General features: G+C 39.1%; 1 protein-coding gene across 4 annotated transcripts in view; it reads left to right on the top strand.

Moving 5' to 3' along the window:
• Window positions 1-26,133, top strand: part of frmpd3 (FERM and PDZ domain containing 3) — an 85,260-nt gene that overhangs the window by 22,623 nt on the left and 36,504 nt on the right. For 3 of the 4 annotated variants that reach the window (XM_065958861.1, XM_065958860.1, XM_065958863.1), the window contains exons 2-3: window positions 14,900-14,995; window positions 23,704-23,792. In XM_065958861.1, coding sequence (XP_065814933.1) covers window positions 23,751-23,792 — 42 coding nt within the window. In that variant the 5' untranslated portion in view covers window positions 14,900-14,995; window positions 23,704-23,750. The remainder of the gene's footprint in view (window positions 1-14,899; window positions 14,996-23,703; window positions 23,793-26,133) is intronic. The other variant, XM_029280064.2, reaches the window with a different exon arrangement.

Raw genomic sequence — 26,133 nt, 5'->3', positions numbered from 1 at the left:
TGAAGGTAAAGTTACATCCATTACAGAATGGTTGAACTGTTAGGATAAGGAAACAATGTTGGTGAGACTTAAAATTGCTTGAGCAATAATGATGTTTTAGGGAAATAGGTTAAACGATAGAATCTTTTAGGGAGCCTGAAAACACATCTGGTAAATATACTGTAAAAAAATACACTGTTAAACCTTAATGCCTGCTTTCTTGTACACATGCAGAAAAACGTTAAAAATGCACATATATCGGATATTGGTTTGTCAATAGGCAGTTGTACAGTATATGACGCTTTGCAGACATGCCCTCCACTCAGATGTCACTACTCAAGGCTTGCATCGTTGCACCCTAACCCCAGGTTTCCCCTGAGGTATCGAGCAGCCAACATTATATATGTTATTCAAACCGTTTCATTTTAAGGAATAATGTTGCCTCACGCCACAAGGCAACCGTGTTTCATCGGCCATGATGTCTATACTTAGCTTGATACTCACACAATAATTCCTGCACCTACACACACAAAGTGTACATTAGTTAATGAAACGTACCGTTTTGGTTGAAACAATGACACGCCTTTATTTGTAAATGCTCCAGTGAGGAGAAAGCCTCTATATGATCTACAATCAAGAGTCCTGCCAAACAGACTTTTTTCTTTCATTTTCGTTTTCCAAGACAAAGATACACTATCAGTGACGTGATTGACTGTTAAAAAGGAGCAGGATGATTTTTTCGTCACCTATTGACATGATAAGATCAGCAAAGACAAAAAGAGGTACCATTATGTCCACATTGTTGTCAAAATTAACACTGACTGTAGGCTCCTCTCAGTTGCTTTAATGACCCCTTTTCAAATCGATACACCTTTATAAAAGAAGCGACCGCATTAATAAAGGAAGAAGAAAAGAAACACGTGGACTTTTTAAATAGCCTGTTGAATACCAGTCTAAACTGTAATGTCTGCTAAATTAAATGTAATGTAATCCAGGGATTAAATTGAGACAAAGGTTAAGCCGGTGACTTGTCATCAAAATGTATTGTTAATAACTCCAAATGCAGATCAGCAGCAGCCGGATGTTGCTGCTCTCCATACTACTGTACTTTGTGGAATGCCACAGCAAAGTACTTCATGAATAATAATCGTTTTCTCAGCACAGAGTATCTAAGTGGTGGAAGTGCGGGGGAGTATTTTGGGCTCTGTTTGACATAAAAAGAGAAAAAGGGGAGAGAAAGACATGATTAGTCACAGGTGTTCTGGCTGCTGACGCAAACTCCTTATACTGGTTACAGGGTATGTTCATGTGAAAAAGGGATTTGAGGTGAGTGGGCTGTGAAAGTTAGTATGATGCATGCACTTAAGTAATAGTGGATTTAAATAAAGCGACGCAAACATTAACAGTTATGTTCAGATTCAATGCTTCATGGAGATTGCCTCAGGACTTTTCGTTGGAGTTCATAAAGGCAGAAAATGACTTTCACTCTCTCATCTGTGTTTAACTATTAAACTGTTACAGATCTCAGCCAACTGGACAGAAACTACTTTATAGAGCAAAGCAAAGGCAGTCTCTTGTTTAAAAAAAAAAAAAAGCAATAAAAGCAATAACCTTCCAATGTTTTTTATATTAGGCCATGATGGATAACGCATTCTTCTGAGAAAGACCAAAGAACAAGTGCACATAAACACTACTGAATATTCTCTCAGTGTGAACAAGTAATGAGAAACGACACAGCACACAGTAAAATGTAAGAGTATAATAATGTTACTGGAATAGAAGGGATTTAAAATTTTAATTACCCTTTTGTTCTATCAAGTAGGAGAACGAGGCCTTTTGATTGTTGTGGAATTTGTGGGCTTAATTGGTCACATTAGAGTTTCAAATAGTAATATTCTCCTAGAGTTATATTCCAACTATTTCATAACCCCAGGGGTCCTCATTTTCATGTCATTGTTAGCTTTGCGATCACATTTTGTGAAGTTTGTTCACCCCTCATGAATGCTGACGCTTGGCTGTTTGATGAAATGATTGCATTAACCTTGATGCCCAGAGTCCTTTGTTCTGGAGATTTAAAGTAGCAATGGGTGTCACTCCCATAAAGGTCAGGGACCCAAAAGACAGAGATTAGAACAAGATAAGTCTCAATCCAAGAACAGGCTGAGATATCATAATTTAAAGTCCATAGCTTGGGTCAAGCTCCAAATGCAGCTGAATCCTAAATAATGTCTGTGAGTGCAGGGGCGTGTCCAGACATTTTGGACTGGGGTGGCCCAACTGGGGCACTGACTTGTGCAGAGGTGGCCTTAAGTTCAAGTGCACACATCTTAATGAAAATAATTTATTTGCCCCTCCTGTCTGCATTAATCACATCAAATTTTAGGTGACACTAGATAACATATACATCTTCTAAACTCAATCCGTCAACGCCCTATGTATGTCCAAATTCACAATTTAAGATACAAACATCTGCACACTGAAAAATGTGAGCTGCCTGGTGCAACACAATCTGAATAGTGGATTTAAATGTAAGTCCCACCTCTGGCAAATAGCCAATCAAGTATTTTGGGGTGGCAGATGGGGTGGCCATTAAGATTTCAATGGGGGCCTTGCCAACCCTCTGGACACGCCCCTATATGAGTGGAACCGTCCTCCTTACATTTCCCACTTCTTTCCAACACCACACCTCGGAGTTGTAGTTCAGACTTTCGGTTCAAAAACTGAGGTCCAAATCACGAGCCTGGTTAACTCAAAAGACATTTTCTTGTCTTCTCTAAATGAATCAAACGACCTGCGATGTGTGGTGCTCTTCATGATGCTTAAATTGAACCCATGCGTATACTTTGTGGAAACAAAACACTAAAGTGCCAAAAGGGACAGAAAAAAAGTTATGTTGTTTTACTCCTAAATTAAAAAAAATGCATTTTCAGGGTTACAGCAAAGATCGGAGCAGAACATAAACTGCAGCTGAAAAGGAGAGCAGTATGTAGGATGTTAGCTAGCAGCTTTGAAGAAGAGAGTCTACCAGGGAAACTGACTGGTTGAATATAGCGGTAGATTATAAAAAGGAGAACATCATACAATCAGGAAAGCTAATGCACGTCAGGATGCCAGTGCCTTTCTGAAAAGTTTGACGTTTTCAACCGGTCGGGCTCAGAGCAGCTGATCAGTTTAATGTTTAATCATTCCCCTGCAAAAAAAAGCAGCGTGCATTAAACATGGAAGTTTTATATTTACATCATCATCTGACACTACAAGAGTTCCTCGTTGAACATCATGTTTCACTTAAAATACAGCAGCTCTCGTCAATGGCACTCTGAAATTGGATTTACAAGATAAATATACAGATATTAAAGAGGACATATTATACCCCTTTTCCACCTTTAGACAGTCCCCTGTGGTCTAAATGAAACATCTGTGACGTGCTTCGGTCAAAATATAACATGATTCAAGCACCAGAGGATGTTTATATCTATCATTTCTAATTTATTTACATCATATTCAAGGTAGAAACGTTTTCAGTTTATTATTCGGATACTACCAGAGGCATAAACATGTTTCACATCATCTTTTAAATAGTTCTTCAGTAAATGTGCTGATTTTTCTTTCAGTGCTTATTTTCAGTAAGCATAACAAAAACGATCATACTTCAAATGTTAATACAGTGTTTACTTGTTTTTAATTTAAATGTTTGAGGATCAAGATTTTTGGATTTCTCTCCGAATACTGAAAGTGGGAAGTCTCAGATATCATCCTCCGTATCTACAATTTAAATACCCAAAGCTCAAACTAAAGCTGCTTTGCTGTTTTATTTTTATTAAGATACGGAAATCTCACAACAACTTTAAATCCCAAAGACCTGTGGGGATTTATTCAAATAAATCAGTTTCTCTTTCATCAAACTCCAAAAGAGACCCTTATTTTCATTTCTTCAAATTATGATCTTGAAATAATTTAAAATCCGTGAAGCTAGTGACTGATTTTATGTGTATAAAAAAAACAAGCTGCCGAGTAGACTGAAGAACATAACGCAGATTTATAGCCCTTCATTTGTCTTTCCTGTGCCTGTTTTCACAGTTTGCTTGACAAGATCTGCTGCTCTTCCTTAGGTTCAGTGAAGGGTTTATTTGATTCTCCGTGCGCCTGCAAAACAAGCCCAGACAGACTGAAACATTAAAATCTTTGTTACAAAGAATAGAACACCATACCTTACAGAGAAATTCAGAGAAACTATTTAGAGAATTATCTTGACAATCTGAGTAATTCTAAAGATAAGCAAGGGCCAGGTGTCTGAAGACAGCAGCCAATTTGACCAGATCTCTGAGATGTGCAGGGAATCAGAGATTGGTAATCATCCAACAACAAACCCGTCAGCTCAAACATGCAGTGGTTCATGATTCTGAGGAAAAATACATTAATTAGTTGCCCACCTTCCTGTTCATTGTTCTTCTCTAGGTCGTTATTTAACTCTGTATTCATTAGGTAATCATGTATGATAGTCCTTGGGTGTAAACATCAAGTACAGAGTAAATCATCATAATGAGCCTGGTAAGGTTATTGCAATTGGCCCTCTGGGGAAAAGGCTCCGTATAGCTTCTGTAGGTTACTGGTGAGCGTTATTTAAGTTATTTCTGAGTACACAGTATTTAAAAGGCTAATGGAGCTCATGGTAAGAGGAGATAATACCTGGATGGTTTATTTGTCAGATAGGCTCATAACACAGATTGCAGTGGGCATCATGTGGTACATGCTAGTGGAGAAAATAGGAGCGAAAGGGACATGAATATTCTAATACCAGCTCTGCCAGCTGAGAGAATTTTAAAATGTCCTTTTTCACCAGTAAATCGGATTTGTATTCAAAGACAGGGGTGTCCCTAATTGAATCTTTGCTGATTTGACACTGTTTAAAGCTTGTGTAAAGCAAAAGAGTAGCATCAACTCAGCATGTGGCAGAGGGAGAGGAAAAGACCGCAAGGACATTATGGCCTTGTCTTTTCGTCTTTATTTTGTCTTTTGGTAAGAAGGATATCTAAAACCTATACTAGGCCACTAAAGCAAGGAAGAAGTGCATTTATAAAGAGATAGTGCTAACGTTTCTGCTATAAACCACTTTATGTTTTGGCATCCTTTTTTTAATTGATCAAGGTGTAAAACTGCTGTAAACAGAATCTGATCAGATCGGCCTGAAGATGTCTGGAGTTAGTCCAGCTTGCATTGTGATCAGATCTTATTTAGGTGTGAACACAACCTGTACAACATGCTGGCATCTGTGCCAAAGTGATAATTCTCCCTTGACTTCTTAACACAATCAAGAACTCCCCACATCAGAAGGTTACTAACTTAATTCACACTTAAGGCTAAAGGCTTTTCTGTTGTTGTTGCTGTTGTTGTTGTAGAAATGGGGGATTCACTTCCATGTACTGTAGCATCAGGGAAGGGATGCTTAATAACTCGATGTGGTGACAGTGTGTTCAATGGACAGTTCCTTTAAGAAGACATTTAAAAACAAACAGAAGAACAAGGGTTAACAAGGATAGGATAACAAGTCCTGATGCAGATTGTATTTCATTAGCTGGTGTAATGGAGGAGCATGTTGCTCAAACAAGTTCAAACTACTTAGGTAGGTATGGCTTGTTTTGCATTATCTGGGTTCACCTGCACAAACATGTTCTCCATAACACTTGGCTCATGAGTCAGTCTCATTAAAGCAGCCCTGCTTTATTGTTTTTATTTCACCACTTGTGCTTGAACAAGCTGTAAACACAACGCTGACACATTATTAGCTCGTCAAGTTGATTTAGTGAAACTGTTAGCAAACATTTGCCTATTTAAAAATCCAGCAGCGACAGAATAACATCGCTGTGTTTATCAGCAAGGTTCTTACACTATCATCCATGCTTTTGGTGCTCTGCATGTAGTACAGAGAGGGTGTTATGTTCCCTGTAGATTTATCAGAGCTTGTTTGCTGACAGCAGCTGCTTGATGCTAAAAAATAATTCGACGATGGTGGTCGAAGAGAACAAAAATTGTTGAGTTGCAAGATTTCAAATCAAAACTACTAACAAAATGAGATGCAAGATGCTAAAATTCTCAAAAGTCCAATAACACTTCCTCACACTGAGGAATATTTGTTGCAGCTTCAAGTTTTATAAATGTTTCCATCTATCAAGCCCATACATTTGTATGCCTCTGTTTTTATGTAAATCTCATGGAGACCATCAACCAATCAGCATAAAAATTAAATCAGAGTGTCAAAGTTACGATGAGAATCATAATGAAGATGCAGAGAAACGCTTTAAAGCAGCGATCTATAAATGTTTCAGTTTAGACGTGACAAAAATCAGGAGGTTGTGACATATGCAGACTTTATTCAATTCTGTATTTTTCTCCATTGCCATATTAAATAAAGTAACAATGCCAGTTTAAAATAATTATTATTTTAGTGATATGAGCTGCTTTATGTTCTCGTAATTACTCCTCCATTACTTTACAGTATGTCTCAAACTCCCTAAGCATGCTCCCCCACAGAGTGTTTCTCTACTGCCGGAATATCCATATCCCCTCTCTCTCTCTCTCTCTCTCTCTCTCTCTCTCTCTCTCTCTCTCTCTCTCCCTCTCCCTCTCTCTCTCTCTTCCTCAATTTTCCATACACACTTGTGGGGCCTGCAGAGCTGTCAACCTCTCAGTACCACAATGAGCAAAGGCTGGCTGCAGGGAACAAACCCCTGGGGATTAACTATCTTAATTAGCCAGTATTCTTTTTTTCTCCAAAGCAAGGCATGCCACAGCAGAAGGTGCAGTGAGAAAAGGCCGACCCGCAGCTTTCCATTAAAAGCTTAACCGGGTTAGGGGCGAGCAAGAACATCTAACAGCAGGGCGATCAAAGACAGGACACACAAATCAATGTGAACTGTACATATGCAAGCACACACCTTCTCTACAGTGTGTGTGCACTTGTGTTAGTGCACGACTAGCACAAGGAAACTCGAAGGCCTGTATCAAATTGAAACCATTTAAGCTTGAAAAACAGCTGGACCGCTGAGATATCACCCAGTCTGGACACTTCAGCAGGTTTATTATGGATATCCAAATTTAAATAGCTCCACTTTTTCTCAGTTCCCATGCCGCTGACAGTTCCATCGGCCACGGCCACGTGTTATCGAGCAGAAGAAGAGGGAGCGAAAGCACCTGAGCCTATAACCACCAAGTCTTTGAAGGTATTTGGATGCATATTGACAATATAGGACCTCGGGCAATTACAGGCCTTATCTTCCTGCCTGACAAACAGTCTGCTTCATTATGAGGCTTTTAGCTGACACCTTGCCTCAGCCTTCCACACTGAAATAAAACTGCTAATGCAAGAAACCAAACAGCTAAGAGGTTTGTTAAAAAAAAATATCTGAATGGTTATACATAATTTTCCTTCTTAATGGTGCTTTTAAAGCCTCCATTAGTGACTGGATGCAGTGAATGACAACTGAAGAAAGGCAGAGGAGGAAGAAAGGCAGGGAGCATGATTGTTTGAGGTCTTTTAAGTTTGTGACAATTAAACCTAATTGGGTGAAAATGAAATAGTTAAGAAGCTCACAGTTTTGATTGCTTATTGATAGTTTTATAAATCCCTTTGTGTCAGGAAAGACTACATCACATGGATAACTAATGCACTGCATTTTTTGATAAAATAAACACGTTTTTAAACAAGGTGGGTGTGTTTAGTTTGTGTTTAGTTATGCACCCGTTGTGTAAAATAATAATAATTTCTCACACAAGAAAGTTCAGTTTTGGGAAAAATGTACAAATATTTGTAAGTCTGTATATAATAGCTCTGTTTCTGTTTGATATGAATTGTTCTATAACTCTCTGGATGCCTTTCAGTGTGGTACACTCACAGAGAGGTGCAGATATGGTTCAGACATTGCTGTGTTTTTGAAACGTAACATTGGGTGTTCCCAAACACTTGCTCTTTAAGTTTCATTGAAGTTTATGTTCACATTCTGCCAGGTAGTCTTCCCCATGTTAAACATGTTTTATTAGTGCTAAGCATATCACCCAATGCACCCCTCTCTACTGAGCTGCTCCAGTAGTTGGGGTTGAAGCACGTACAGGCTTGTTTTGACGGCCGTTAAGATCAAATCTGACACTTTCAATATACTTGTTAAAGATCATGTTAAGAATATAGAGATACATCTCTGTATCAATATAAAGAAGAGACACTTTGTGAGACTGGTACAGACCCATATTTATAATCCTCCCCCACTGAGATCATTGGATCATTTTTATATATATAATATGGAAGTGGTTAGGGAAAGTTGTTTTCTGGGAGGTGATCAGAATTGAATTAGGCTTCAGGTCTTCTAAATGATGATTCTCGTCTTTTTAATGGTAAAATATCTCACCTGCAGTCCAGAAAATCTTATCTTGAACTAACTAATATTTTAATGTGAACAAGTTTGATATCAAATTTATGGTGGCTTTTTGTAAGTCTCAGTTAAATGTTTTTGGGCATGTTGTACTGTAATGTTTTGGTTTTGCAAAAAAATAATTTACAGAAAAACAATTAAGTATTTGAAATACATGTTTCATAAAACATATCCAAGTTCCTAAATAACACATTGCAATTAATAATTCCCTATAGCGTAGTTTACCGCTCCTGAACGTGTCATTTATGATGGTTAACTTCAGCTGCAGAACCCTTTATGTTTGATAATTATCATTATTAATAATTACAGAAGTATATCCCAGTTGTTAGGAACTTTCACCTTCAATTTTAAACAGGGGGAACCTCGGCAATATGTCCAGAAACATGCCAAATAAACATCCCCACATGAGAGGTGATGTCCATGGTTCTGAAACCTCTTCAAACCAAAGTGCTGAATGCAAAGCAGTGATTTTTGATGTCTGCATTTTTCTGACTGTGTGCATCCTCTGAAAGATACATGACAGCATTGTTATTTAAAGTCAATCTTTGCACCTGTGGAGAAGAATTATTGTTCATCTATTTTTCCTTTATTTTCCTCTTTCTCGGTAGGAAAAAAATAGGTTAAAGCGCTTCGGCTAATAAGCTCTAATTTCAGCTGATGGCTGCTATGTGACATCTCATGATGTTACCATGGAAACACAGCAGTTGCCGTCCTTGTGAGGGTTCAAGGTGGTGTTGATATATTGATGTTGTGTACTATATGCTACTCATTAATTAAATATGACAAAGCTGCACATCAGAGATAGAAGTATTGTTGTGGCTTGTTGTTTTTTGTGTGCATATTTTTTTAACACCTGCCCACACCTGAGCTGACCTTGTTGAGTGGATAAAGTATAGTTTACAAAAGAATAGTTGTATTTTTGAAGACACAGTGAGCAACACCTGTGTATGGTATGAACTTCTATGGTAGCCTCTGTTTGACCTGGACACAGAAAAAAAGTGAAGCGGTCTGAAGGAGAAGCAAGCAGAGAGGAAAAGATTCAGACAGACAATGTTTGCACAGGACAAATAAAAAGCTGTACAGAGTGTGTCGAGGGAGAAGGAGAAACTGAGATGGTAAAAAGAGGGATGTGTAAAATAGGCTGGAAGAAACAGACAGAAGGCCAGGCTCTGTTTGCTGAACATACAAGTCAGATGACGGCTGGCAGAAGAAAGGGAAATTTAAAATACATGACAAAAGGAGAAAAAGAAATGGGGGGAAACTAAGCCATGTTTAATGGAGGACTTTAACTTTCACTCAACTTTCTCTAGCTGATTTCCTCAATCTGGTTACTGATTTAATCAAAGAGAGTTTGTGGTTGTATGATTGTAATGTAGTGCTGGGAACATTTGTAAATGCAAGTAAAGTGAGAAGTTGTAAGTGATTCAAAACATTTATGATTTGATGATGAGTAAACGTTTACAGATAGGCTTTAAGTGAAGCAACTGGAATGACTAAGCAGCAATATATGGTGTTGAAAAATGAAGCCAATGCCAAAGTGCAAAAGCTTGCTGTCCATCGAGTGTCCAGGATACTTCAAAAGCCCCAGAAGTCACATACACACCCATTCAAAAATGCAGTTTTTACAGCAGATTTAAACACTGTACAGCCTGGTTCCAAAAATATTATTTGTCTGATTAGCTGATGTCTTTATCAACACACACTGTACAGGGGGGAGAATTATTTTTTTATAACTCATCCGTCTTGATTTACAAAGAAAGAGAGTTACTCATATAAGGTACGTGGCTGACATGACTGATTGGCAGGCTCATTGTATCTGTTTGTCAGGAGGCGAATAGGACCCGCCTCTGCTCCGGCTCTTTGCCTGTTGTTAGGTTGAATTAAAGTTAGGTTAAGACAGTATTTCCAGCATGGTGACCGCCACCGACTGGCTTCCAAAGTCCACTTCAGTAACAAGTGAGTATTGTCACTCAGGCTTCATCCACTATCATTTACAGTCTATGGTAATGATGCAAAAATGTGAGACATGACGATTATGATGATTCTCAAACTTAGAGAATTTTCATATTCTGTAATCAAGAGTCACAGATGAGCTCAATGTTGTTGCGTTGAAAGATACATGTTAGGGTTCAGAAATGTTCAGAATGACTGTATCTCCCAATGTCATTATATAATGTAATAAAAATAAGGAAAGTAAAAAGTTAACGATTTCCATGTTTTTAAATTTGCTGTTCTTATTTGACCTATATAGCCTTTACTCATTAATTCTCTTCCCTGTCTTTCTCTCTTCCTGTTTCTGTCTGCCGCTCTCTTTTTGAACCACTATCTGTGGATTACTGAATAGTCCTCTTCTCACTGTTAATGGGGGAATAGCAAGAGGTTAACGATTCAAATTCCCACCAATCTATGAGTTGTTAGCCCCTTTGAGTGAAGCGTTTCCAAATATAATTCCCACAGTTTGGTCCAGCTCTGTGTTGTGTAAGCGCTCTTTTGACACTTTGAGCTAAAAAAAAAAAAAAAGGGGCCTCATTGCCTCTGGACAAACTGATCAGCTTTGGTGTGCTATCAGCTGTAAGAGAGTCTTATTGTGATACTACGGCAATAGAAGCAGGTTCCTGCAATACGCAAGCTAATGAAACATTTACTATCACAGGAAGCACCACTGGGCCTCGTTGGTGCTAATTAATATCCTCCTACTTTTGTGTCAGATCTGATTCTTATCTTGGATTTTATATTGGAAGTGTAAATATCCTCCTGGGTCGGTAGTAAGAAGCAGTGGGAGGCTGTTACGTATGAGATTTCCAGTTTCCCAAAGAGTCTCCATCTCTCTCTCTGCCGCCTGCCATGAAAGCTGCAGGCAGCCGTCTTTGAAACGTATCATTTGCGCAATTATGAAATGGATGTGGATTTTCTCAAGCCCATTAAAACTGGAACACTGCGCTCGACAAGAGCATAGAATTTCAGTCTTCCTGTCTTTAGAAAAGTGTGATGAAATATTAAATTAGAGCAGCATGTTTCAGTGATTGGAGTGTCATTAGTTGGTTCAAAATCACATAATGAGACCTACATTTTAATTCTGTTCAGTTAGGGCTTGATTAGAAGCCCAAAACAACTTATAAAACCTAAGGAAAAAACAAAGTGAAATTGCTGAGAGTGAGTAAACAAAAATTAATTCATGGACAAGAGAGTACAATCAATATTGTGTCTAGTGACAAAAGAAAGCACTCAAAGCGTCTGGATGTCAGATCATAGTGTTCTTCATGTCATGGCGGGGATCATCAGCAGTGCAGGGACAAAATGTTTCAGTCACTATGGACACCAGCTTTTATCCTCTGCATGAAGGAACACGACGTTTCAACCTGAAAGGACTGTGTTACTCCTCAGCTGTCTTCTGGAACTGATATCTAGACCCTAAAAATAGATGTACTAACTCTTAAGTGTACTCCTACTCACACACAGAGACATGCAGTAACATGAATGAACAGGGTCAAACAGATCAGAAAACAGGAAACAAAAAATAAAAACTGCATTGATAAGAATCCTAACCTCTTAAATAATAACAACAAAGGAGTTGATCTTCACTATATAAAGACAATGAGTCAGTCACAAAAAGCTAAGCTTAAAGCTTAAAAAATCGTATTATCTTGTTTTCTTGCATTCTTCACTACATGGAACAGGAACAACTTGATTGCCATAAGCTAAGGTAAACTGAGGAATGCAATATAACTTAATCAGGTGTTAAAGGGATGGTTCAGTTTTTGTAAATGGAAAACTATTATGAGGCTCTTGAGACCAAATGTTATATATTATCTACAGAAGATGATAGTCAGAATGGCCCCTGTTTGGAGAAGTGTACACGTTAGCTAAGCTAATTTAAGGGTATGACTTGCATAACATTTATAACCTTGATAAATCTGTAACAGTTTAAGTGGTGGATATATTTGAAATATTTTCATACTTCCACTTTCCGTTAAACTGCCCTTTCCTTTGACTTTGTTTTTAGTCGTTGCATTATGTTACAGGGTTTATGTTTGTGTTGATTGATGCAGAAAGAGGAAGAGAAAATAAAAACAGGAACAATAAAAGTGATGCGATCCGCTAATGCTTGCATGAACATTGCAGTTTTTGAATGAATTGACAAAGGAAACTGGTTATTGAAGTTCAGGAGACTGGTTATTTTCTGGTGAATCAAAGTCAGCTGTGTGATCACATTATGAATTCTTGTCCTGACACCAATGTGTGCATTGGGATTAGAAATTGTTTTGAAAGTTTAAAGGGTCAGGCACACAGATTATGGTTTCTAATCTCCTGTAGTAATTTATTAACTCATTTGAACCATGAAAGTTTGTATACAGACTAATAAACAGCAAAGGGAGTTACTAAAGTCAGGGTCTGCACATTAATTAGGAAGTGTGCTTGTGATGTCATTTCAAATTATCAGATGTTTAAACACAAAGGGCCTGATTCACAAAGACTGTGCTTCTTTTACAGCCATTAAAGATGTGAAAATTAGAGAACATGATAGCGTCAGTTCCACAAAGCACTCACAAAGGGTGAAATGCTCACAAACAGTATTTTGAGACCTGTTTCATGAGCACGGGAACATATTTTCGCTGAAGGTTGCTGCAAGGTTCAAATGCACAAGCCATGTACTCACGCTTACACATCTTCAAACTGTTTTAAGTTAAGGTCAATTCCAGTGACAACCTAGTGACTGCACATAATCAAATGAAATATCGGATCATCTTGACAATCTTAAGAATGCAAGAGTGTCCAAAAGCTCGCATAATTAAGACGATACATTTTTCTAACCAGATCAGCTTTCCCCCAGTTATCTGCAAAGGCACAAACATTGTGCATACAAAAAACATTTTCATACAAGTCATACATCAAGTCAGCACCCTATTCACAAACGCACCTCATCATGTTTTAATGGGGTTTGTTTTAATGGGGCTTGTCCTTTTTAACAACTACAGGCACTAACTATTCATCAGTTGTACAAACAGACCTCAAGCTATAGTGTTCAGTTCAGTTCAGTTCTTCTTCTTCTTTGAAACAAAATGCTGTCTTTATCACTGAAACACTAGGCTGTTACACGGTCCAATCACAATTCACTATTTATGGATTATTGAAGGTTGGTTACATTTGGCTACAACCCACAATTAAACTATGCAACAATGATTTATAGTCCAAAGTCATAACAAAGATATATTTAACGCAAAAAGATCAAAATAATGGACTACCTTACTTTAGTTAAAGATGTCAACATGGCTATGGGTTACACTGTGTGCTCGAGAAGTGGCCGAGTGGACCCTAGGAAGAATAGTTGCTACTTTGGTAGTGACTAAAGGAGATCCAAAGAAAGAAATTAGTAACTGTGGCGCTGTATTTATTTGAGATGTTACAAGCAAATTTTCCAGTGATGAGGAAAACAATTCTGCCTCTGTTTGACTTTAAAATAAATTATCTGCAAAACATACTACTAATACTAATAAAATACTAAGATTAAGATAACTAGTGGTCGAATTAGTCCGGGCTGTAAGAAACTCAACACTTCATCCACATTTATGGAGAGGTTTGGAGCCGCTACACGAGGAGGATGCTCGTTTTTTTGAGTTGCCCTTGCTTGCTTATTTTACATTTGTGCAGATGGATTTTTAAACACATTTAGACGCAAATAAAAAAGAAAGCAAACTACAAAAGCAGGACAACTTTTGGGGGTCTTTGCACCTGAATATCATCGCATGCTTTATGAATTAGACCTTGAGACAGAGTCGATAGCGGGAGCAAATGATGCACAATTTTTGGAGCTTTTGGGAGCTGCAATCCATTCTTAGTGATTTAAGTTTTTTTGTAAAAGGGGAGCCATCATCACAGAATATAGCGCTAGATAATTCCACATCTTTTAAATCAGCAGGTTTTTTACTCATGGGTCAGTTTGCACTTCATGCTTAACAGGCTTCATAAAACACTTTTTATAGTAGGTAACTATAAACTACGACATTGGGTTAAAAGAAATGAAATTAAAACAGTGCAGAAGACGGTATATAAATTGCTGATACAAGATTATCTAAACTGCACATTAAAAAAGGACAGGGGACATTTAGAGAATCTTACATTTCAGCAAAACAGCTGTCTCTTTATGCGTCATAAATATCTTAATAGCATCAATAAAGTATCTCTCGTGCCGCTGCACATCGGAAATCATAGTTTTAGCTCGACAATTCACGGATCGAAAGAACAATGATCCTTTAGATGTTGATGGACTTGAAATGAAGCTTAAGAAACACTGTGACAATATGTAAGCCGAATAACACCTCTTAGGCCTTTACACACACCCACAGACCTTTAGTCTTAATCATGTTCATGTAGGTTTTCATCTATTCATGTGATTATTCAAAGCATTTCTACACATTAGTCTACATTTAAGCATTGTTTTCTTGTTTGTCCATCACACAGGGACATTTTCAAGTCTTTTCTGCTTCTGTGTCTCTCAACAGGGACACACACCACCGACCAGACGCTTCTGTGTGTGTGTGAGTGTTTGTGGGAGATTAAAGAAAACCCTCCTGTCAACCAGTCAGCCTTTTAAGATCGTAAGTACACTTTCTAAATCTCTTTTATTTCTGGGTTCCATGACTTGAAATGTGTTCAAGATTCCCAAAGAATTCCTGTGTTGTTATCACACTGTAAGAGCCCAGTTTAAAGCTAAAGGGACTAACGGGCAGATAATGAAACATGTGAAGGAAAGAAAGATTTCTACCTATTTCCATTTCAGTTTGAGCTCACAACAAAGGACATAAATCTTAATCTCACAAGGATTAAATGCTAAATCCTTTATCAATGTGAGCCATAGGCAAAAATGAGTTACATTTTGCTTAAACGCATAACCTTTTTATTACTGACTAATCATTCTGCTTCAACAGGCTGAACCAAATGAGTCACACTTAATTAATCCCACTGCTTTGCCCTCTAACCTTCTCAGAGTCTTCCTCAAGAAGCACAGAATATTCCCTGGTAAAGGTTATGAACTCTGTCATGTTGAGAACCCTCTGTTGTCATGATGTTGCAGAGAAGGTGTGAACACACAAGTGGTTGTGTGTGTGTGTGTGTGTGTGTGTGTGTGTGTGTGTGTGTGTGTGTGTGTGTGTGTGTGTGTGTGTGTGTGTTTTTTTGTGTCCTCTGCAGCTTTTGCTAACATCTGCAGTTCTGCATTGATTCCATGCCAGTAGAAAGCTGATGCAGAGCGGTGGCTTCCCTGTTATAGTCAGGTTCATCAGCCAATGGCCATTAGAGGATATGTGTGTGTGAGAGAGTTTATTAATGCTGCGGAGCAATTGACTGCAGTCAACACAGTAATAAAAAAAAGAATTGCTGCAGTCATAACCAATTGTGGGGAAAGTTTTCTGATTATTCATTTAAGCTTTTGTATAATTAGATAACTTGAAGCATTCCTTCATCATCATATGAACCCAAATTAAATGTTGTAGCCTACTTGTCAGGTCATGCAAAGTTCTTCTTAAATCAACATACAGTAAGAAAGACCAGGTCAGAACCCTTAAAAACATGTTTATCCCCGAAGCGCTTTAACATTATTATCAACTGATGAACCCTATAGCGTATCGGAGAGGTGGCCACTTGTGCTTGCTGAATCATAGCCATGGATTTTGTCACAACATGCATATAGGTCAGTGTCAGGCGAAACTGTTGTGTGTCTTCTTCCTCTGCTGCGAGTGGGTTGCGTGCTGAGATGATATTTGTGAGATGATTAGATTGTTAATTTATGGTAAAACCTGTCAAAAAAAAAGGTCTTTTATTATTCCCAAAGTAACATGGCTGGATGTTGAGTGAAAATGTTTTTATCCCTGCTGCAGAATAATTTAAACCTCCCACATCGACTTTAGTTCACAAGCTTTTTAACCCATTGATGACCTGCTACTGAATTTAATATGTTAATGAAAGTCCCGCAGACATTTTCTGTGAGAAGTAGAAACACAAAATGTGCAGGGGAGACTGGATATGCAGTATGTGTGGCTACACAAAACCAATTTTATTTAAATTTCACTTATTTATCATGCTTTAATTGGCTGATAATGGTGTGTTTCTTAACATTATGCACACAAATAATACATACAAATAAAATAATTATCTGTGAAATGAAAAAAGAAATAGTTTTCAATTTATTTTGAGGAAGAAATTAAGAGAAACTTAGCTGTGAAATCAGGCGTTTCTAGCAGGGTTTCCCTTCTTTGTATTTTAGGATATCCCATTTCAGCATGCGTTTCCACAATAGCGCTGTAACTAAGCTCGGCCTTCATCACGTTTTGTACTTTCATATTATACAGCGTTGCAGAAGCGCAAAAGAGCAAGGCACAGCGGGAGCTCCACATACACTCACAGTCAGACATGCACAGCTCCCCCGCTGGCCCCGGATCCCGTCTCACCCCTGTAATGCCTCTGTTACTACTTCAAAAGACGGTACAGAGGGGGCAATAATTTGGTCTTCCCATTACGCCTCTGATACATTCATATTGAAGGCAAAATGTCACAGGGTGTAAATATTACGCCTTGAAACGTCAGTCTGAATAGGGCTGATGGCATGCTGATAGCTAAAGGGCCCATAGTAATAAATGGATTCTGATTAGCCAGAGGCCTTTGTTATTCTTCTAAGTGTCTCAACCACTTATAAACAGAGAAGCACACACGCATACATGTGATAAAAACTTACATGTGATGTATGCAGATTGTCACAGTCAATCTAACTATTTGTATACATATAAAGTAAAATGTTAAAATATTACATGAGTAGTCGACGATATATTGCTGTATTAATATCCAGCATGTTAAAATGATGAATGTGGTTATTGAAAGTAGAGCCAGTCTGATTAATAGGCCAGCCGATAAATCAGTATCAGCTAATCTTATTTTACACTTATTGCAGATATGTGCAGATATTACTAGATTTATTTATCAGTTAATGACGTAAAGATATTTTAGTGACAGACAGACCGACAAGCTGACTTCCAACTTAAAGCTAAAAAGTGTAATTTAAAGGATAAGGCGGAAGACACAACAGACTCTTTATCCTATTTATTTTCACAGCTGCAATTTCATTTGCATTTCACAAAGACAGTGCCACTCCTGAAAATCTCAGTATTACCGCGGGAGACTAGAGGGGGCAGCGTCCTTCACCACTTCACAGAGATTTGAGCAAAGCGGCTGAGTGGAGAAGGCCACAGAGGACCTGGTGTGTCGGTGATAGACAACATAGATAGAGAGACAAACACAAAAAAAATCCTTAGATCTGCCGGGGGAGAATATAAACAGCTACTCAAGCATATGGAAGGTTTTGCTATCACAAGCAGGAAGAGAGAGTAATGTTTTTCACCTGATTCTCTCTGTGTGTGGTTAGAATAGTGAGGCTTATCTTTGGGTTGAAAACTGAATGCATGAGAACACTGAAGGTTGAAAAAGACTGACAGATTAAAGAGGTCATATATGCCCTTTTTGGGGTTCGTATATTTAATCTATGTACCTACTAAAGTACGTTCACAATAACTAAAGTTTGAAAAAAGTGTCTGTTTTCATGTACTGCCGCTCCATGCACCGGCTCGCTTCTGACTCTCTCTATAACACCCAATTCACACACACTCCGTGCGCGCCGCGGTCCGTCAGTGCCATGGTTTGCTCCGTCGGACAGCTCGCGCCCATTCACACTGGATCCGTTTCTGGGACGTCAGCGCAGCGCAGCGCAGGAGAACTACAAGATCCCACGGGAAAAACATGCAAACAACATGTTGCTTTGTCTTTCTGTTATTCATTCAGTACCTGTTTTGACGTAATTTTGATAAAGTGATGAAAAAATACGATCGTGAGTCCGTATATTGTGTTTTATTTTTAAATTGACCGGATGCTCTGTGTGTTTCCTTGTCTGACTTCTTGTCCGTCTGTCATATTCTGTCCTGCTTGACGCGTTCCTGCAGTGTACTCTGGCAAAAATAGACTCGCTGCGTGTTTGAAACGGAGCAGAGCGTAGTGCCGTTGGTGGCACGCGCCGGAGACGGACCGCAGCGCGCGCTGTGTGAACACAATGATAGACTAGAGTGGAAGCTAAGTACAACGTAGTGCGCGGCGCTGACGGATCGCGGCGCACACAGAGTATGTGTGAATTGGGTGCACGTGTGTCAAGTCTGGTCTGATTGGTCGGCCTGTCGGCTCTGCCGTAATTGGTCAGTCACTCAGCACGGTTCTCGGAAATGTCACGCCCCTTTTACCATATTGGGAATGCAGCCACTGGCTCCGTCCGAGGGTAGCATAAACATTAGCACCTTAGCACTACTGTGCTACCGCAGGCTACGGCATATCGTGGGCGTGCTACAGAAGTTAATGGATTCATGGCTACTCTTGGATAAATGTTGGATTTACTTGCAAAAAAAACCTTAACATTCTAAACTAGCTGACATAAACTGGTAACTAAATGAAGCCACTTAACCTCCCAAAGGCAGGTTAGAGACCAGCTCGGAGGCTGTTGCAAACTGTTTTAACACTGAATTCACAGTTAAATAAAACAATCTCCTTCAGTTTTTAGGTCTTTTTTTTTTTACTCTTTTCATCTGTTAACATGGATAGCTGCACTGATTCAATAGCTGAATTGATCAAATTGATCAAATAGCAGTCTGCAGTTTGACTTTTCTTTCTCAGTCTGTTGAGCTAAACTCTGCAGCAGGACAAATTCCCCCACTGCACACCCTGTTCAAAGTGGTTAGAGCCAGCATGAGTCAAGCAAACCCATCAAAGGCCAGACTGGATATCCTGGCAGGGAGTATTTACCAGTTCAAAACCAACACACTGATCCTCAGCCTCTGGTACATTCGTCTTATCTTGACATCATGACCCATGACGATGCCCTTTCTGTTCTTCTCCAGCGCTTAACATTTACTCATCTTTTCTTCTAATACCCCCCCTCCTTTACTTCACTCTCCCTCGGTTTGTCTGTATACAGTGGAAACAGGTTGTTTTTTCTCTCCTGCTTTTTTTTTGGATGAATACTCTGTGATAGTGAGCTTACAGCAGCCATCAAACACGAGGGATTTTCTTATCTTTGGCCCCTTGAGCTGAGAAGCTCTGAGGGCCCTCAGAAGTATTTCTTTACCTGTTCAGATAGGAAGACACCAGCTTGTTTGCTGACACAGCTGAACCAGGGCCAACATGTTGATATCAAGAACCGTGGTAAATATTGAAGCAGACACTGCGGTTGCTAATCACTGTTGGCAGAACTTTAAGATTGCAATCTGCTGATCAGAGGTAGATGATGTTTATAGAAAGCTGACTGAATTTGGGCCATGTCCTATCTGAAGACTTTTTGTTAATCTCAGTGGGGTAGTTCTGGTAGGACAAGGCACAGCAACAAGTTCCTCTCCTTACTCCACAAACAAGCAGCTTCATCAGTGACCACAAGCTTCAAATCATGATAATTTAAGTTCCCTCTCTCCACGGCCCAAATAGAGATAACCACAATGCAAAGTTTGGTTAGATGCTCAAAATAAAGCAGTTGAGTGAGTTATAATAACAGAATCGTCTTGTTGGATTCATAAATAAAGCTTTCTGTCTAATGGTTCATATTGAAACTTTTGAAAGTGCAATCATCTTTTACACATGGCCAACAACAAAAAGAGTATCATCTTTATCTACCCAATTAATTTGAGTGAGAATGAGAGCTGGTCATGTCACCTGGCGCAGCTTTGAAGATGTTTTATGAATACAAAGTTTAAATATGAAGATACAATTAGATTTCCCTCTGGATTTTGCTGTCATTTATAGTTCTTTGAAGCAAAAAATTGGAAACAGCCAATTGATTACCATTACTAATTGATGAACAATGGAATCAAATCCCAGCAATAAAGTGTATCGTATCATATAATACTATATCGTATCTTTACGTATTAACCAGCACCCTTAGCAGACTTAAGCTTTGCAAAATGACTTCAGTGCCACATAAATATAATATTCTTGATGGAGGCATCCACAAATGATGCTCAGGGATACCTACAGTGCCACATTTGTACTTGTCAGGCCAAACAAGCTGCTGCTTTAGACGACTTGAGAGTCGTGTGTGTGTGTGTGTGTGTGTGTGTGTGTGTGGGTGTGTGTGTGTGTGTGTGTGTGTGTGTGTGTGTGTGTGTGTGTGTCTGACACGTGGACATCAGTGTGTGTGATCAGACTCCAGACTCATCAACATGTTGCTCGTCTCCTGTCACAACACTGTCTGGCAATGAGCAGCTCTGTCAAACTGGGTGACACAGCACTACAATTAATCACAGAGAAGGACCACTAATGAAGCCGTTATGTATTCGGAGAGTTTCATCTTGTCAATACACTTTTCCAACTAAAGAAAGTACTAATACAGGAATACACGTAAAGGCCTTTAAGGCATTGTGGTAATGGATTAGCTGAAATGGAGTTTGACAAGTGAAATATAGCCCTGATGAGGACGTGGTTGAAGTGTTGATGTCATTTTCTCCCTTCTCCTTGTTAAGTTTGGTCACACCTCTGAAGTATCCATTTAGATTATTTTGCAAATGGATCTAAAGTGCAGGAGTTTCACTTTCCCCTTGAGCAATCTACGACAAAGTCAGAGTTAGATCTGTGTCCAGGGGTCAGTAACTCATCACTATGAACTGAATTTAACATCAACGTTCCTTTGACTATTGTTTGGTGCTAAAAAAAAAAAGGACATCTTCCTCCACATAAACACTTCCAGACTGAATTCTAAAACACTTACTCCTGGCTGTATCACAACCCTATGTATCGCATTTTTTATTTATTTGTTTCCAAACCACTGATGCAATTGGCACATCGGTGAATTCCAACTGCTTGCTTATGTAAATCATGCAACTCTTACAAATGTAGTATCATCACCTAGTAATATGTAATTATGATAAACATTTTGGAGAAACCAACTGGGAGACCAGCAGCTAAATAAATGGTCTCACAAATGAGTCAAATTAGACATTTTTGTCCTCAACTGAAGTCGTACGGTACAGAAATCATAAGATTTTGGAAGAAAGGCGCAACCATCAGCCATTTAATGTTCAGCTTCCTCTAATGTGCAATACAGACCAAACCTGAAATAAATAATACATCAAAAACATTTGTGTAGCACTGATGTCATTTTTTTATGGAGTTTCCTTGGATTATTGCATTAATTTTTTCCTAGAAATATATAATGTCATTACTTGATATATTGACTTTTTAAATAAAGTGGGCCAGTGTGTGAATGTGCGCACATTATCAAGTGCCCTAAAGTTTTGCATTGAAGCACCAACATTTTACATTTTGTGATAATTAGCCTCGGGGGAAGTGCTCCATTACACATAAAAGGAGATAGTTAAAGGACTGCCTGCAAAAAAAAAAAAAAGAAGGATATTTTCCATCAACTCTGGGCCAACCTAGGCATGTTCCACTTCTATAAGCTCTCTCGCTCACTTTGCTTTTGTCTGCCACCTTTTAAGTTCAAAGGCACCAAGCTCGATTTCAGACACAATGCTTTAGAAAAGACACCCCTAGGAGATTAAAACATTTCTTCTGCTGTGGCTCCAGTCTGTAGTTGTTTGTGTTGTGATACCTTGTGTGGTTTAATATGGACCTTCTTTTCTGAAGTTTTCATACATGGGAGAAGATGAAAGGGATTTATGCTCTTTAATATGTTGACCTTTACCCATTACACCAGAGATTTAAAGGGAAATGTGTTTGATTTAACTGTACTCTCAATCAATATAGCAAAATCAGAAATGTCCTTTTTTCTATTCCAAACATTCTTATAAAACCTGGCACATACACTACAACACGCAATGTAACAAAAATAACAGACAGTTTGGTGTTTCATCCTTGTAGTATAGCTCATTTAGACTTGCCTTATTAGCCTTCAGAAGAGAACAGGAATTTGCTAAAGAAGTCTCCTAAGATCATGCCTTTTCTTGTTTTTTATTACTTACTCTCAGTTTCAAATGTGTTGCATTCTCCAAGTCACACTGACTCAAGTGACATCACTTGAGAACATTTATCAGACTTTGCTGAGCACCCGTTAGAGGGACAAGTTTTTATACAACCTTTTTGATTTGCAGTTGTTTTTCCTGTCACCAGACTTGATGTGTAATTTCCCACTTATGTTTAATCATTGATTTAATTTGAGATTTGATTGGACATGGCTGATTATTAAAAATAGGATGACATGAATAATATGAATAAAAATCACATTGAAACTGAATCAAGATTTCAAACAATGTCTGTAGTCATATTTTGCATGTGCTGTAATGAGTTTTGTTTAAAGTTATGGTAATTGTTCAAGCAAACAGGAGAAAAATGTTGTTTTTTCCCATCTGAAGGTGAGAGATTACAATACAATTATATTTAATCTCTTTAAATGGTCCTTTATGGTTTTTTGTTTGCTTGTGTTTTGTCTGGTATTTCTGTGATAAAGAAAAAACAAACTGTTTTCCCAAAGCAGGCACTTCTTCAATTGGGCCAATTATATCTTAGTTTCAAAGACTTAAATAAACAGAAGAGGCTCGAATGCAGAGTGCAGGCTGAATGCACAAACACTAAAGAATGAAATGCAGTTCTGTTTTTTTACAAAGACTGTTGAGCCGATAATCTCTGAATTTGGCATGCAGCATCTTTGGAAACTGAGGAACATTAAGTAACCAAAAGACTGTTGACACTCAAAATTGTTTAGCTAGCATGGGCCAAGAGAATCAGTCTGAACTTGTGAAGGACAAACAAAATGGTCAATTAGTTATTTTACATTTTTTACATCAGTAAATCATTTCAAGAACCATTCCTTTAAAATGCCTCAGGGCAGGTTAGAAATAATCAGGCAAAGAGAAAACACCGTTGAGGGGATCCACAGCTCAGATGGTCCCTGGACAAGCCAAACCCAATGTGGTCAAATTTTCTTGAACCACTATACAACAGATAGTGGTCGATAGAGACAGAGAGAGAGAGAGAGAGAGAGAGAGAGAGAGAGAGAGAGAGAGAGAGAGAGAGAGAGAGAGAGAGAAAAGAGAGTTTTAAAACTTCATTTATTGTGCTCTTCAGACTTGTGAAAAACAATATGGTAGTCATATGCTGATAAAATAATTTCCCACCGCTGAATCCTTGCTGCAGCGAGTGTGGGTAGACGCTTGTATTCACCAAACAGGGTCACCAGGGGGCGATGGTGAGTCGATAAGGTGAAATGTCTCCATAAATCAGTCCCAAAGCTTCCTTTTCTATTTAGGATTTTTTTTTTTCTGCCGGTGTTAAGGTGCGGGAAGCATAAGCGATTGGTCCCCATTCGGCGTTGTGTGTTGGATGACAGCTCCGATGCCATATGCAGAGGCATCACAAGCTAAGGTGAGTGGCAGACTGAGGTCACAGTGAGCTAAAACCTGCTCACTAGTCAGCAGCTCTTTACACCTCACAAAAGCAGTTTGTTGTGCTTCTGTCTATTTCCAAGTCACATTTGCTCTGAGCAACTTGTACAGTGATGCCAACACCGTGCTTTGCTGTGGCACAAATCTTCCGTAGTAATTAAACAGTCCCAAGAAAGCTTGAAACCCGCTAACATTTTCAGGAGCAGGAGCTTCTTGTATGGCTCTCACCTTTTCTTTTGACAGGTGTACACCACGCTCATTCAGTACATGTCCCAGGTATTCAATGCTTGTCTTGCCAAACTCACATTTTGATCTTTTCACTCGAAGTCCATTTTCCTGCAGACGTTGCAGAACCTTCTGCAGGTTGTGAAGATGCTCTTCCTCTGAGCTTCCTGTAACAAGCAGGTCATCCAGAAAAACCACCACATGCAAGTCTTTCATCAGATATTTCATAATCCGCTGAAATATAAAAGGTGCTGAACTGATTCAAAAAGGAAGTCTGTTGTAGACGAAAAGTCCCCTGTGCGTGTTAATGGTTGTGTACTTCTTTGAGTCCTCATCTAATAAAACTTGCTGGTAAGCTGCAGCTAAGTCAATATTTGAGAAAATCTTGCCTCCACTAAGGGTTGCTAACAACCCCTCTAAGCATGGTAAGGGGTACGTCTCTGTCTCAATTGTCTGGTTAACAGACACTTTATAATCTCTACACAAACGGAGTGATGCATCTCTCTTTTGCACTGGCACTATGGGTGCTGCCCATTCACTGTGCTTAATTGGAGTGATTATGTTAGCTTCCTCCAACCTCCTCAGCTCTTTCTCTACTTTATCTTTCATAGCAAATGGAAGAGGTCAGTGCTTACAAAATTTGGGCTGTGCATCAGGTTTCACTATGATTGAGGCTTTAATGTCTTTAAGTGTCCCCAACTCCTCTCTGAACACCTCTGAATATTTCTCCAGCACCTCACTTAATGATATACACTTGAGTACATGAAGACTTTTAATCTGCTGCCAGTTAAGCCTGAGTTTCCGCAGCCAATTTCTGCCACACCATGTTGATCCATAACCTTTAACAACTAACAGTGGCAAGTCCACTGTTTGATTTTCATATGTAACCTGGACTGTAATCTGCCCTAGTACATGAATCTTACCTCCACTGTAAGCTTTGAGTCTTACCTGAGTTGGTTGCAGTGACAAGTTTGAGAATTTCTCCGTGTAAGTTCTCTGTGACACTACACTCCTAGCTGCTCCTGTTTCTATTTCCGTCTCTAATGCAGTGTCAGCTACATAAAATGTTTCTTTATACAAGTCATCGTCTTCGTGAGGATGCTGAATATTCCAAGCTCAGTGTCCTCATCAATTTCCACATATTTTGTGTTTTTCTTTTGCTGTCCTCGGCTTTGTGACTTCCATCCACCTGCCTGTGTCCTTAAACGACATGTCTTCTTAATGTGTCCAGTTTTGCCACAGTTGTGACATTTTGCCTCTTCGAAATGACACTCATCTGCTTGGTGATTGTTCCCTTTGCACCTGAAGTAGTTTTTATTTCCCTGCTGTGGCCTGACCTTGTGAACGCTGGCTGCTCCGACACTCCCGCCTTCCATAATGTCTCCAAGCATAATGTCTCCATGTTGAGGGCAATCTCAACAGCTTTGGTGAAAGAGAAGTCGTTTTCGGAGAGAAGTCTCCTCTGACATGCTTCATTTTTAATTCCGCTGACGAACCGATCATGTAGTGATGGACCCAGGTTAGCACCGAACTCACAGTTAGCTGCACATTGTTTCAGTTCAGCCACATAGGTTTCTGATTACACTTGTTGAAACGAAACCTCTCCGCTACAAGTATTGGCTTTGGCTCAAAATGTCCCTTCAGAATGGCCACTATCTCATCGAATGTTTTGTCCTTCGGCTTAAGGGGCTGCACAAGGTTGCTCAAAAGTCCGTATGTAGCTGCGACCATTACACTTAGTAACATGGCTACTCGTTTAGCTTCAGCTATGTCATTAGCTTAAAAGAATTGTTCCAGCGGTTCAATCTAAGCTGACCACGGTTCATTTTCTGGCTTAAACTCGTCGATTCTTCCAATCTGGGCCATTGTACTCACTAGTACCGACACCAAGAGTCTCTCCTTCCCCGCAGGAAAACATTAGATCCCATCCTCGTCGCCAGTTTATTGTGGTGTATTGATGAAGCGCACACTCTTTAAGTTGAGTCATTTACTTGGCCATGTTCATACGACGACTAACACTGCGCATGCACGCTTCATATCAGAACAGAGTTGCATTCAGGTGAATCACGTAACACTGTGTATCATAAATAACTCTG

The sequence above is a fragment of the Labrus bergylta genome, chromosome 9, assembly GCF_963930695.1.
Source record: "Labrus bergylta chromosome 9, fLabBer1.1, whole genome shotgun sequence".
In the NCBI taxonomy this organism is placed as follows: Eukaryota; Metazoa; Chordata; class Actinopteri; order Labriformes; family Labridae; genus Labrus; species Labrus bergylta.
The sequence above is the reverse complement of the archived record's forward strand: the minus strand, read 5'-3'. Positions and strand labels throughout refer to the sequence as shown.